At 41.0% G+C, this 15,594-nt stretch overlaps 1 protein-coding gene across 1 annotated transcript in view; it reads right to left on the bottom strand.

The window, feature by feature from the left end:
• Window positions 1-10,272, bottom strand: part of LOC136874263 (WD repeat-containing protein 97) — a 48,541-nt gene extending 38,269 nt beyond the window's left edge. Inside the window, exons 1-2 of the mRNA XM_067147886.2 lie at window positions 10,153-10,272; window positions 7,397-7,658 (exon numbers count right to left, since the gene is read on the bottom strand). Of these exons, the coding sequence (XP_067003987.2) occupies window positions 7,397-7,634 (238 nt within the window). The 5' untranslated portion in view covers window positions 7,635-7,658; window positions 10,153-10,272. The remainder of the gene's footprint in view (window positions 1-7,396; window positions 7,659-10,152) is intronic.
• Window positions 10,273-15,594: the final 5,322 nt, after the last annotated feature.

Here is a 15,594-nt window from a genome sequence, read left to right as displayed (position 1 = left end):
GCATATAAGTCTCTGGTAATACCCCAACTAGAGTATGGTTCCAGTGTATGGGACCCTCACCAGAATTACCTGATTCAAGAACTGGAAAAAATTCCAGAGAAAAGCAGCTCGATTTGTTCTGGGTGATTTCCGACAAAAGAGTAGCGTTACAAAAATGTTGCAAAGTTTGGGTTGGGAGGAATTGAGAGAAAGAAGAAGAGCTCTTCGACTAAGTGGTATGTTCCGAGCTGTCAGCGGAGAGATGGCGTGGAATGACATTAGTAGACAAATAAGTTTGAATGGCGTTTATAAACGTAGGAAAGATCACAATATGAAGATAAAGTTGGAATTCAAGAGGACAAACTGGGGCAAATATTCTTTTATAGGAAGGGGAGTTAGAGATTGGAATAACTTACCAAGGGAGACGTTCAATAAATTTCCAATTTCTTTGAAATCATTTAGGAAAAGGCTAGGAAAGCAACAGATAGGGAATCTGCCACCTGGGCGACTGCCCTAAATGCAGATCAGTATTGATTGATTGTTTGTCCAAATGTAAAAGGTTGATAAGAATGGAACCAAACTCATTTCGTACTACACTTTCTTGAGTTCCTACTGTGTTCATGATGTCCAGCATCTCTTCCATATTGTTTTAGTAGCATATAATCTAAGTCTTAGAGAATCTGCCTATGCACATCTGTTAACTCGATAACTCCTCGCAAACATGTGGCATGTCTCCACGATGTACACCATGCTTTATAGATTTGTTTCATATTGATTTAAGCTGATGTTTATAAGCTACGTACATGTGACGATCTAAATTAATGAGCTGATTATGTTTATTCACACAAGTAGGGTAAAAAAGGGGCCACTGGGCCAGGGGCTCGTGGGCAGGGGAAATTGAGTAAGCAGCCCACAACACATGCACCCATACTACAGCGCAAGGTACCCAGAGTACTAACATGGGTGTGTGATGACATCACTCCTCGTCGCGAGATGCTTCGTTGTGTGTGTGATGTTACTGTTTTATTTTAGTGGAAGAGAACGTTATGGTCATCAGCCCCGTATGCTTTCTGATTTTACAGGAGTTCAACAGCCTCTACAATGTGTTATTTTGATGTGGTGAGTTTCTAGCAGAGTGAAGCTCCTCCAGGGGCACTCTTGCCTTAGGTAGGAGCCGAGCAACTTGTGCTGTTGTTGTGTCTGCATTAGCAAAATCGCAGGGTCTTTAGCTGAGTCTAGACATGTTGTGCGCTAAGCTGTCGTCTATTTAACTTCCCTGGCCAACTCTTGTAGGGGACACTCAGCCCTAGGGGAGCAGAGTAAATGTTACCCCTAAGGATTTGAACGTGGAGTTGACATAAACTCAAAACTAAAGAGCTTATGTGCAATTCAAATATCCTTACTTCGATTGAAATGTGCGCACGATGAAGGTGTACTGACTTCAATAAATGTGGAGACATGCACATCTCAGCAGAAAGAAAAAGTTACTTTGCGAGCTAAGCTGTATTTTTCCGATCTGGTGTTGTAAAGGAATGTGACACTGTGTTATGATGCAAGACACCTAGCTTGAGAGAACTTAGAGTTTTCAGATGCAGGTCAAAGCTTGTTCGCAGTGACGTTACTACAACTCTTGCTACTATGATGGTGTTACTCTACTTAGATCTGAATTCTTTTATGAGGTAGGGTGGAGGGGTAGAATTTTATTAATGGTATACTGCTAGTCGTAAGGGTGACTAAAAGGGAGGACTAACTCAGGGGAGAGCTCTACTAGGACACAGGGGAAAATAGGCATGCACACACCCCTATAGAGGCATTCCCTAATTTATTCTTCTTCTTTTCTTTATCTGTTTACTATCTAGGGTCGGTTTTTTCTATTGGACTCAGCAAGGGATCCTACCTCTACCGCCTTAAGGACAGTGTCCTGGAGCTACAGACTCTGGGTTGGGGGATACAATTGAGGAGGATGACCAGTACCTTGCCTTACATGGCCTATCGTTAACCTAGTAAGACAACTGCTGACCTGATTACGGTTAAGAGTGCTAGGTTAACCCATGCATATGACGCCAGGCTTAACCTTACAAGGGTGTTACAGTCTCAAGTTTGAGATTCGATCTTACGCTCAACCTAACTAGATGAGGCGAGACATGATCCAGGGACTTTGATGCTGAGATTGGTGGAAACTTACAGCTACACATAGGACTAGAGATATGGTGTGAGGTGTACTACAAATGCTTTATTTACAGATGGCGTAATATAGGGAAGGATCTTCAAATTCTAAAAAATGGAGAGCCCAGCATGAACATATCAGCAAAAAATAACTGCACGTGCAAGTTGACTAGGTTTGGATGTATTTCCTTACGCATAGAATACAAAGTTTATTTTATTCCTACAAGTTTGCAACTTACGTACAATCACGCAGGAAGACCTAACCTATCTTTATACTGAATACCCAATAGAATACGTAAAAAATAATGTGGTGCTGGAATTTTGCTCTGCAGGATTTCACGTATTGTCAGAATTCCCGAATACAGAATAAAATCCCTACCTACACTTGACGTTTGATGCCCCTGCAGGCCTAACATTGTGTTGACCATGCGTTAACCTCCTAGGACTTGACATGGTACCAGGGAGATAGAGTAAGACTTAATACATATGCTTTATTTATTGAGATGTAACGCTGAAAAGCAACCTTAGGTCTTGAGGAGATAAGCGACCGCGCAAGGTATCAGCCAAAGAAAGACAAGGGCTAGACTCCTTAGCCCTTGTAAACCTAATAGCGTGGGGTCGGAAAAGAACAAGAGTTAACCGAGTAAGATCGGATAGGATAGATAAAAGTGAGTAGCCTAACACAAGTAAGTAGAAGCATGTGTATACATAGACTCTTATGGCACTAACCCGGCGGAGGCTGTGCTAGGTCTTTTTTCATGTATTACTCTAATTTGAGGTTCTATCCTCCTAACCGGATGCCCTTCCTAACTTGCGACTCTCAGTGGAGTGATGTAACATTGGTAGGAGGGTGATGGAATACTGCTGTAAAAAAATGACTAAAAAGGGTGCTGGAGGGCTTTGAACTTACGAGAGTGGTATTAGCGACTAGAGGACCTTAAGCTAAGTCTGGCATTAATTATAGTTGTTTAACTTTCTTTGAATAGAGAATCGAGGGTTTACTGACTTGAGAACAATCATCTACTCATAGCCACGAGGCTTTAGGAATCTGCTGATGGTGTATCTGGCTACGCTATGTAAACACAGCTGTCGCATAGATGCATGCCGTTACAATTGACATGAATGAAATATTTGACCCAAAAAGACTCCAACTCTTTGACTATGAACACAATTCCTCATCTATTGGGACAAAGGGTCTATAGCTGAGTCTGGCATAAGCCTAACTCTGCAGAGCTACTACAGGGGTTTACAACTTGTAACTTATAACCTATTAGTTTTTATCAGCTTAACATTCGAAACAAGGGCTACTATGCCAGATAGCTGCTAGAGGGCTGCCTCACAACTTGTAACTTATGACCTAAGGCATTACAATGGTTTTAAACATGGAATGTAGAATACAGGAAATGTTATTTCTCTTTCTTCTTCTCCTCCTTCTTAACCTTTTTCTCAACATATTTAGATCATCATGACGAAAACACTTAATTCCCAAACCAGGAAACATAATCATACACAATTAAATTCATGACCTAGCCGAAAATTGAACTCTAATCCCTTGTTTATGTAGATGAAGAGAAGTTTATTATGACGAAATGACTTAGTTCTCAAGACAGAAAACTTATTTATACGCAGTTAAAAACACAACCTGTCGGGGATCGAAACAAACGCCTTGTAAACTTAAGGTCAGTATGCTAATCATACAGCCGAGGAGCCTTGTATCTAATAGAATCCATGACCCAGTCTGGAATGACATCAGCCTCTGACAATTCAAACTATTAAGTGAACTACCAGGGGTTATTAACAGCGTGTCTCTTATTACTCTTAGAAAATTTACATTTAATCTCTACTGATGAAATGTTAGTCTCTCCTATCTTTAAAGTCACAACGATGTGTAACCTCTATTGGTTAACACTTGGTTTCTTCCGAGCTTAACCTTAAAACTATATATAACCTGTAGCGTGCCTGCCTCTTACCTGGAGGCCCCGGGTTTGATTCCCGGCTAGGTCGGGGACTTTTACCTGGACTTGAGGGCTGGTTTGAGGTCTGCTCACCATACGTGATTAGAATTGAGGAGCTATCTGATGGTGAGATAGTGGCCCCGGTAGGTGCATTACATGCGGACATAAAGCCTTATGCTAACCTCACAATGCTACTCGATAGAAAAAGGGGTATGTGTTACTACCCTATCTCCTTATAACATGTCCTTTTTCACATGTAAGTATCAAAATTAAATACTAAAAATGAAATTGCTGTATCTGTGAATGAAGTGTGCAGAGATTTAAAATTTGTGTGTGTTTGCACGTAGTGATAAAATGTATGTATGTAGGGGCTACCTCACAGTATTTGCTTGGCCTACAATGAATTCCGTATTTTTGCGAGAGTTTGGTTTGACTGTAGAGAGTGTTGTGTGCATATAACATTAAAGAAGTAGTGTGTTTGTTAACATGTATAGTCTGTTGTTATCTTACACATCAGAGAGTTTCAGTGTTCGATTCCATACATGTAATTTTGTTACGGTAACTGTGTTATGAATCATGTGTAGACAGCATACGAAATATGGAGTAAGGTACTTTTATTCTTGCATTAATCCAGTGAGATTCCATGTATTAGAGATTTTTTCATTCTGACGATGAACTGAGACAATAGGGTTCGAATCTATAAGAGGCGCACAGAGCAATGCATTTTTTTGTCCTCTGTAAGTAGATTAACATGTTTTATCTTGTTTAGGAGGGGAGATCACGCGTTGGATGGAGACGTAAAGCCTTAGCTATGGTGTAGTTAGGAGGGCTATCTAGCGTACGAAGGGCATCTGTCCAATAACGGTAAAACTGTGAGGAGGAGGAGGGAATGAGCTGACCTCCGTAACTTGAGGAGGAGGAGGGGGAGGAGGGATTGAGTTGACCTCTGTAACTGTGAGGAGGAGGAGGTTTAAGCTGACCTCCATAACTGTAAGGAGGAGGAGGAGGGATTGAGTTGACCTCTGTAACTGTGAGGAGGAGGAGGGATTGAGCTGACCTCTGTAACTGTAAGGAGGAGGAGGGTTTAAGCTGACCTCTGTAACTGTGAGGAAGAGGAGGGTTTAAGCTGACCTCTGTAACTGTGAGGAGGAGGAGGGATTTAGCTGACCCCTGTAACTGTGAGGAGGAGGAGGAAATGAGCTTACCTCCGCAACATTACGAGGAGGAGGAAGAAGATGGTGTTGGTGAAGGGGTATGTCGAAAAGGTCAGGTAGCCTTAAAACTATAATTCTCTAAAAGCACGTAGAGCGAGGTTCTCTCCAAGCTGGTGTCGGGGAAGGGGGATGTCGAGAAGGGCAGCTAGTCTTAAACTATAATCATTGGGCACCCTCCAAGATGGTGTTAAGAAAAGGGGCATGTCGAGAAGGGAATCTTGCCTTAAAACTAGGGTCCTTAGCCCCCTCTAAGCTGGTGCCGCGAAGGGGAATGTCGAGAAGGGCAACTAGCCTTCCTGGCTAAGTCCCGTCAAGATGACAGCAGTGAGGATAGGATCGTTCGCTTTTTCAAAAATCCCGTGCTGCAAAAAAACGCATGTGGCTAAGTCCCGTCAAGATAATACCAGTGAGGTTGTGGGATCGAACACTTTTTCAAAATTCTGCGACAGAACAAGTGCACGTGGTTAGGACCTGTCAAGATAACAGCTGTCATCTTAACAGCTGTCACTTATTTCCAGTTCCGTGCCCCCACGTAGTTACAATAACAGCAGTGAGGTTAGGCCCTGTTAAGATGGCAGCAGTGAAGTTAGCGATGTTGTAGTGAATGGCATGAGGCAATTAAGATGACAGCAAACATTTCAGCACTCAGATTAGTACCAGGAAGATCTCAGAATGATTGCCTTTGTACGTGCTGCCTTAAGGAGATTGAAACTCTTATGCCTGTTCTAGGATCTTGTCCTCATGGTGAACTTATAAGGAATACGCGTCATCATAACATCCACTCGTTAATTGTGACAATGTTGAAAGACTGTTGTTTCCAGGTATTTGAAGAGGTTCATGGCTTAGCGCATAAAGAAAGCCACAGAAGGATCAACATCATTGCATTCAAGAATAAGTAGAGAGGTTACATCATCGACGCCACTGTCCGCTTTGAAAGCACAAGTCGCAGCCCTCAGATGTCAACCTCCAAGAGGAACATTTACCTACCAACAATTCCTTACTACAGCGAGAAATACCAGCTAGAGGAAATCGACATAGTGGGTCTGATGATTGGGACGAGGGGAATAATTCCCGCTTTAGTCGCCAAATTTTGGAAACAGATTTCTCTGCCAGTTACAACGTTAGGGGAGATTGCCATCATAGCCTTACGGGGTTCATTGATAATTGTAAGAAATTATTCTTACAATTAAGTTACCATAAACATTTCTCAAGTACATCTATTTCTCTTCTAAAATGAATGTAAAAGTATGCTTTGTCGCAAGGCAGCCTCTGCATGAGAGAAAATATTTCATAAAATAAAATAAAAATATAAGAAACGCAAAATTACAATACTCTACAACAGAGTCATCAAATCGGAGGCACTTTATGCATCTAAAACCCTGATAACTGGCAACAGGTCACAAATAAAAAACATTGAAAATCAGGAGAGGAAACTCTCATAAAAATCCTAGGACCAAGTGAAAACGGAATTTGGATGAAAGAGAAATCACAAGAAATTTATCAAATCAAAGAAAAAAGTCACAGATGCAATTAGAAACATGCAATTAAAATTCCATGGAAACCTACACAGAGTGGAAAACTAAAAATTGACAAAGAAGTTGGCTATGAAAAATCATAAAAATTGGTCAGTGGAAATAAACTAAAAAAACTAAGAAATTGGTATTACCAAGCAAACCATTACAAGATAGAACAAAATTCTTAAAATTAGTAAGCCAATAAAAATTTGCAGAGAAACCTAAAAGAAAAAAATACAGGAAAGACAGAACACGGAAAGGAACTCAGTGAACAAATGAAGAGATATTGCACTAAATAAGTCCAAATGTGAGTTTGCATACTGAATCAAGAAGAGGAAGAAAAAGAAGAAAAGTCCAAACAGAAACCTGCGGCATATCATATATATATATATATTTTTACAATTTGCTTTACGTCACATCATCACAGATTGGTCTTATGGCAACAAATATAAACTGCTGAAAGACCTCATAAAATAATGCTGACAATATTTGTATCAGCACACTGAGTGACTCGCATGTGATTTAAAATGGTTAAAAGCAAACTGAACATAGAGGTAATACCACTTACCTTTCTCGCTGAGATCGTACATGACGACAACATGGGACACAGTGTTATCTCCAGTTGCGCCGAGACACAGCACGTCGCTGAGTGTAGCCACGAAGGAGATGGGGAAGTTGTGGCTGTAGTAGATACAGGCCATAAGCAGCAATGGTCCTGAAGTAAGGTAAGGAAATACTCTCCACACCTTGATGACGCTGTCCACACCACAGGACACCAACTGCATCCTGGGCGTGTTCGCTGTCATTATAGTTACAGCACACTCATGGGCCTATAGCACGACAAGATGATAAAGTTCTTAGTTGATCTGAAGTATTGAAGTATCTGAGGTACTTATTTGAGTATTGTTTGCATGAAGAACTATAACAAAAGAGTGGAAAGTTGCTATAGTAGCCCTGTGTATAAAGGAAAGGGTGATAGACATAAAGATGAAAATTACAGGCCAGTCAGTTTTACATGTGTTGTATGTAAGCTTTGCGAAGGCATTTTTCTGATTATATTAGACAGGTTTGGAAAATTAGTAACTGGTTCGATAGAAGGCAATTCAGGTGTAGGAAAGGTAATTCCTCTGACACTCAAATTGTAGGATTCCAGCAAGATATAGAAATTATCTTAGATTCAAGAGGTCAAATGGTCGTATCTAAGCCATTTGATGGCGTAAATCATGGGAGACTACTGACAAAAATGAGTGCAGTGGGACTAGATAAAAAAATGACTGAATGGGTGGCTATATTTCTAGAAAAACGACTGGGAGAGTTGACCATGCATTTAGGGGCGTGCAGCTGTGAGCTTGCATCCAGGAGGTAGTGGGTTTGAACCCCACTGTCGGCAGCCCTGAAGATGGTTTTCTGTTGTTCATGGCCACTTCCTTCCCACTCACAGGCCTTTCCTATCCCATTGTTGCCATAAGAGCTATCTGTGTCGGTGCAACGTCAAGCCAATTATAGAAAAAAGAACTCGGAAAATTAGACTAGGTGAAGCTTTATCTGATCCTATAATCATTGTGAGGGGAATTCCTCAAGGCCGTATTGTTAAAACTGTATGTTTTCTTATATGTATATATATAAAGTATATGATTAAAGAATTGGAAACAGAGTAAGGCTTATTGCGGATGATGTTATACTGTATAGAGTAATAAATATGTTACAAGATTGTGAGCAACTGCAACAAGACCATGGCAATGTTGCAATGTTGTGAGATGTACAGCTGGTAATGGTATGATGATAAATGGGGTTAATATTCAGGTTGTGAGTTTCACTAATAGGTAAAGTCCTCTCATTTTTGATTACTGAATTGATGGGGTGAAAGTTCTTTATGGGGATCACTGTAAGTACCTAGGTATTAATATAAAGAAAGATCTTCATTGGGGTAAACACATAAACAGGATTGTCAATAAAGAGTACAGGTCTCTGCACATGGTTATGATGATATTTAGGGGTTGTAGGGGTTCAGTGGTGGGTGGAGGGAGGAGGGAGGAGGTGACATGAGACAATAATGGAAAACATGTGATATCAGAGTGAAATCCACAGCTTTCAGGGTAGCTGAGATGAACTGAGACACTCTGGATGTCAATTAAGTCCAAGTTCAGACCCCATCGGCATGAGGGAATGTGAAGGGGCGAAAAAGAAAATACCCAAAATGACCAAGAATAGTGTTGAATCTATAGTTTTGGGGGTCGCTAGGCTGGTTGGTGACAGTCCCAATGACAGTAGGAGTCATGTGTAAATACTTAGAGTTATCACTTATTGTTTATATTTATTTGAGAGGAGCATCTATTTCCTAAACACTCTTGGTTGTCACAAGGACAAAGTTCAATGCAAAACAAAATAATCTAAACCTTATAATTAAACATGTGACAAATATTTAAAAAACTACACAATAATTTGTAAAATATCAATTCTATTGTAGAATAAAGAATTTTACAAATATTCACTTCACACATAATTAACAGGTAATACCTATCGGAAGACGTGAAGAAAGGAACAGTTTTTGGTAATGACGATCTCTCTGTTGATATTCTGAAACTTATAGGTGATGAAACAGTAACCCACTTGGCTGAAATCTTCACATCTTGTTTACACAATGCATCAATGAAATAAAGCTTATATAGTACTGCTGCATAAAAAAGGAAGTATTCACAATAGTATTTACAATTCTTGTATTTATTATGCACACCAATTCAATACATAAAATGTTTATTGTCCTAAAGGGACATTACAATACAAATGTTAATTGGTACATGTTTTGTTCGCTGTATCGAGCATCTTCAGCCATCTTTTATACGACTGTCTCAAGGTTAAGTCATTCATTAAGTCCTATTTACAATAAATTCGCACATTAAAATGTTTTACAGAATATAATGTCATCACACTTAAAGAGTAAACAAGAAAAAGTGACAATTAAATGTCTCACTAATTGAGTAGACATTAATTACATAACATTGATAAAATGTCGGCACGACTTAAAAAGTAAACAAGAGAATTTGACAATTAAAATATATCATTAATGGAATAGACTTTTATAACATAATATTGATGTCCAAGTCATAGTTAATATCATTCATTCATTCATTCATTCATTCATTTATTTCAATTAATTCCAACGAGCCTGTAGGCTCATACATAGGAATTGTACAGGACATTACATACTGGCGGGCACTTACATATCAAAATATAGTTTGTGTTCATAAGATTATTAGTAAATAGTTGAGCATATGAGGATTTTTTTTTTATTATCATGGCATTTAGATACATAGCAGAACTTACCACAATACTTTTGTCTTCTGATGTTAATATTGAGATTATGAGTCATTGCTCAATTACCCCCCCCCCCCCCCCATGGGACTACAGCCCTTGAAGGGCCTTGGCCTACCAAGCGACCGCTGCTCAGCCCAAAGGCCTGCAGATTACGAGGTGTCGTGTGGTCAGCACGACGAATCCTCTCGGTCGTTATTCTTGGCTTTCTAGACCGGAGCCGCTATCTCACCGTCAGATAGCTCCTCAATTCTAATCACGTAGGCTGAGTGGACCTCGAACCAGCCCTCAGGTCCAGGTAAAAATCTCTGACCTGGCCGGGAATCGAACCCGGGGCCTCCAGGTAAGAGGCAGGCACGCTACCCCTACACCACGGGGCCGGATTGAAGATTAAAAATGGCGGACGACACGGAAGATCGTGTAGAAGATGCTCTACAATACCTAACAGATATCGCGGAAACAGGAGGTTATGTGAAGAAAAAAAAGAAGGAGGAAATCCTAAAAGCGGTTAGTGTACTGAAAAATTACTTCACTGTGCAGAAAAAGGCCAAAAATCAGAAAACGATGATAAAAACATGCCTTCTAGGGAGGTTAAGGGAACACAAACAGAGAGCTTACAAGAGAAGAACGACAGCTGTGTAGCAGGACAAGTGGCGCCATCTAGCGACCAAGAACAAGAGTTAACAAGAGGCACCCAGCACACGCTGCTACCTACCGGAGAAACGGCAGATGATCTGAACCCCGAGCTACATCGAACACTAGAATACGAAATTACCGAAAAAAATCAACGATCAAATGAAAGCAATGATAGAAGACATCACACACAATATCAAAAATATGATTAAAGAGGAAATGGCAGCTACAAAGCAGCAGAACCCTGTACCAAAGGAATTTGTAAGAATAAATACGAACATCATACGAGAGAGAACCAACCGTCTCACGGAGGAGAGTAGTGGAAGGGGAAACCACTCCACCTGGGAGCAAGAACAAGTATCGCATCAACACCAAGAACATAATCAGATAACGGATGAACAAGAAGAGGAAAAGTGGACAAGACAAACCCACAAAAGGCACAGACACCCGGAAAGACAGCAACAAACCGTGAACGGTACAGGAGCGAAGGACGATGACTTACAAGCAGAAGAAAAGAGGGCCTGGCTGTATGTGGGAAGACTAAAACAGGAGACAATTTTGAAAGACGCCGGAAAAAGATCCCTAGCCCAAAAGGGAATCACAGAAAACGTTACTTGCGAAGAGATAGAAACCAGGTACAGAACCAAAGCTTTCAAGGTAGGAATACTTTTCAACTTGCTTGAAAGTGCAAACAAGAGGGAATTCTGGCAACAGGAGTAACAGTTAGACGCTACCGTTTTATTCGGTCTTTTCGAAGGGACACAGGAACATCACTTGAATAAAACAACTCAGAAGCTCTCGGAAATTACAAGACTTGGAGAAATCGATGGGAGAAGAAGCATGAAAATAATGTTATGGAACGTAGGAGGATTAAAGAGCGCAGCATGCATAGCTCCACCAGACTTACTTGAAAGATATGACGCAGCTACATTCACGGAAACCTTTCTCACAGACCATTGGGAGCACCCGGAATACTATAGCATACACCTGTTAGCGAAACAAGGAGAAAGAGGAAGACCCCAAGGAGAAATAGCAGTCCTTCTTAAACCGTGGATAACACCAATTGTATCGACATCAGAGCAGAACCACTCCATTCTAATAGAGACATAATACATCACAATATTAGCAAGCTACTTTCAGCCAAATGCAACGGCTATAGATATAAGAGACGAATTGGGCCAACAAATAACACAGAGCAAGAAAGACATCCCTCTAGGTATTGCAGGAGATTTAAATTGTCGGTTGGACATACTAAATCACAAAACAAAATTAGTAATAGACTCGCTGCAAGAAGAAGGTTTCAACCTGCTAAACGACACCAATGTCCCTACATATATTTGCTGCAACGGTAAAAGTACTATAGACATCGCCCTCATAAGAGGAGAAATAAAAGGGGATATCGATCCACTTTGGAGCGCGTACCACACACCAATTAGAAAACACATTCCAATGAGCATCGACATACAAAGTGAATGGAAGGCAAAGAGAAAACAAGAAAGGAGACCACTCTCAAGGAGATTGGATGTCAGAAAAGTGGAAGTATGCCAAGAACAGATGGAACAAATCAAAACACTAATCGACAACTCAAATGTAGAGGAAGCAGTACATGAACTGGAGAAACTCTTAACACAAGCAGCCAGCCCCAGGAAAGTGCGAAGAGCAAAAGCATGGTTCGATCAAGAGTGCTTCCTATTAAGGAAAGAGGTGCTTCAAGACCTACACCGACTAAAATCGGACATCGAAAATCATACACTCTTTCAGACATACACCGAGAAAAGAAGATGCTACAAAACACTAACACGGGAGAAGAAAACGGCATACAGGGAAGAAGAAGGAAGAAGAATAGTCGAGGAAGCCAGGAGCAGTGGCGGCTCGTGGCTGTAAAGTATGGTGAAGAGCTTCGGTTTCGAGTGTCAGATTTAGGAACTTCTTTCTTTCTTTCTTTCTTTCTTTCTTTCTTTCTTAATCTGCTTACCCTCCAGGGTTGGTTTTTCCCCCGGACTCAGCGAGGGATTCCACCTCTACCGCCTCAAGGACAGTGTCCTGGAGCTGCAGACTCTGGGTCGGAGGATACAACTGGGAAGGATGACCAGTACCTCGCCAGGCGGCCTCACCTGCTATGCTGAACAGGGGCCTTGTGAGGATGGGAAGATTGGAAGGGATAGACAAGGAAGAGGGAAGGAAGCGGCCATAAGTTAGGTAGCATCCCGGCATTTGCCTGGAGGAGAAGTGGGAAACCACGGAAAACCACTTCCAGGATGGCTGAGGTGGGAATCGAGTCCACCTCTACTCAGTTGATCTCCCCGTTCCAGCCCTCGTACCACTTTTCAAATTTCGTTGCAGAGCCGGGAATCGAAACCGGGCCTCCGGGGTGGCAGCTAATCACACTAACCACTACACCACAGAGGAGGACAATATTTAGGAACTAAGTGTTGTTTTTGGTTGTTTTGTACTCGTACCTCGTATCTGTGACTGGCGGAGGGTCCAGCACGTGACCACGATTTATTGAATTTAATGTTTCGTCATGACCACGAAAAGCTAGTTCTTGCTTACTTAAATAGAGCACTGCATCAATTACCAACTGAAGGAAAAGCCTATTTAAATGTACATTTTCACTGAACTGTACAATTACAATATACAGTCTGGCATTTTCCTTCAGGACATCAGAGATCGTATTTTGGTTTGTTCCCAATGACTTGAAATCTAGCTGCCGTGTTTTATGTTCTGCAGAGTCTGAGTGCTTATGTAAAGAGCGTGTTATGTTCAAAAGGGATGAAAATCCTTCTTTATTCCAAACGTTATTTTTATTGATAAAAGGCAAGCAGGCCCAACAAAACAACTTCTGTAGAGGTGGAGAGGAGCACAACCACGGAAATTTCTTAAACCACGATCGTTCGAAACTAAGATTGTAAGATTTACCGGAATGTTTCACTTCTTTTGTAGCACAAATTTGCACTGATTCAGTAGGGCGATCAAAACGTATAACTTCATTCTGATCTTCGTTTCTCCACCGTGAAAATGGTGTTTCTAATAAAATACACACTATGTCATAAACAGGATACATGTTTAAATAAAACAGCACAACACTACGAATGAACCACGAACCGTAAGTACCCGTACTTCACACAGGATGACCCAGCGAAGACAAAATATTCCGATCTTCCCGCAACTTTACTTGTACATTTCGCACCGAGTTGAGTACGCGGGTGACGTCACGGTTGTCATGGCAACCGCCAAGGCCAAGTGGCACTTGGTAGGTAAAGCCAGCTGCTGAATCTCTCGTCTTCACTCAAGCTAACGCGCCGTAGTGGCCAACAGCCGGCGCTTTCGTGAGTTTCCCTGGTTCTCATCAAGTAATGCGAACTCTTGGTGCTCCAAACGCCGTACAAAAAACATTTTCTTTCTGTAAAACCAACAAATGTCATAAGAAAAGTAAATTTTAAAAAAATCATTCAGGTAAAAATAAATGGTGAACTGGCACTTCACCTACTTCACCTGAAAAGCCGCCCCTGGCCAGGAGAGACCCATTCATAGCAATCCACCCTCGAAAGCAGCCACAGACACACTATATCAGCATGGAGGAATGGACGAGATATTTCAAAGACACCCTCAACAAAGAAGGAAGAGAAAGAACACCGGAAACCAACCAAGTGCATTCAACGCTTGCGACGGCAGCATGGTCTCCACTTACTACAACTGAGGTTCAAAACATTATTGAATCCACACAAAAGAAAAAAAGTTGCAGGACCGGATATGATATACAATGAATACCTTAAAGACACGGCTCATCTACTAGCTCTAATTTGGACAAACTTAATAAATGCATAGAAACAGCCAAAATCCCAGATCAATGGAGACAATCAAGAGTAAAGGTAATCTTCAAAGGGAAAGGAGACCCGAGGGACACAAATAAATACAGAGGGTTAGCCCTGGAAAACAATCCTTTTAAGTTATTCACAAAACTAATAAGAATAAGGACACAGTAGAAGAGCACCTCCCAGAATCTCAATTCGGGTTTAGGAGAGGAAGATCCACTCTCACAGCGGTGGAACTACTGCTAAATAACATATGGGAAGCAGTCAAAAGGAAGGAAAAATACTATACAATCTTTATAGACTTCACAAAAGCCTTTGATCTCCTGGACCGAGCATTAGTACAAAGGAAGCTCGAGGAAACTCTGGGAAGAGACAGCGTCTGGACAAGAATCATAAACTCCATAAATGTATGGAACAAGATAAGGATCTCGGTCAACCTAGACCTATCAGAACCAATAATTCAAACAAATGGTGTACTCCAAGGGGACCCACTAAGCCCTCTGCTGTTCATCCTGGCAGCGAAGGACATTATGAAATTGCATAAGATGAAGATGTAGCTGCATACGCCTATGCGGATGATATTGGGATTGGCTCAAAAAGCTTAAAGAAACTGCAGAAAACTATAGACGAAGTGGGAAAATGGTGCATTGAACACAAGTTTGTAATTAACACTGAAAAGACGGAAATGATGGTGTTCAGATCAGGAGGGCAAATACCAAAATCGACAAGAATCACCTTAGAAGGGAAAATAATATCTATCACCAAAGAATACAAATATCTAGGTATAACACTCTAGCCGTCTGCAAAATGCTTCACTAAGCACACAATAGAGAAAGCAACACAAGCAATTAGAGCGATAAACGAAATAAGCTTCATCAGAACACTAAATCTTGTCACAGCAATGGCGCTCTTCAAATCAAAAATCGTTCCAATACTTACATATGGGATTGAAATTATATGGACACATCTGAGTGAAAATAACGTAGCAATACTGGAAAGAGTTAAA

The sequence above is a fragment of the Anabrus simplex genome, chromosome 5, assembly GCF_040414725.1.
Source record: "Anabrus simplex isolate iqAnaSimp1 chromosome 5, ASM4041472v1, whole genome shotgun sequence".
Lineage (NCBI taxonomy): Eukaryota > Metazoa > Arthropoda > Insecta > Orthoptera > Tettigoniidae > Anabrus > Anabrus simplex.
Note: the sequence above shows the minus strand (reverse complement) of the source record. Positions and strands in the feature narration are given on the sequence as shown.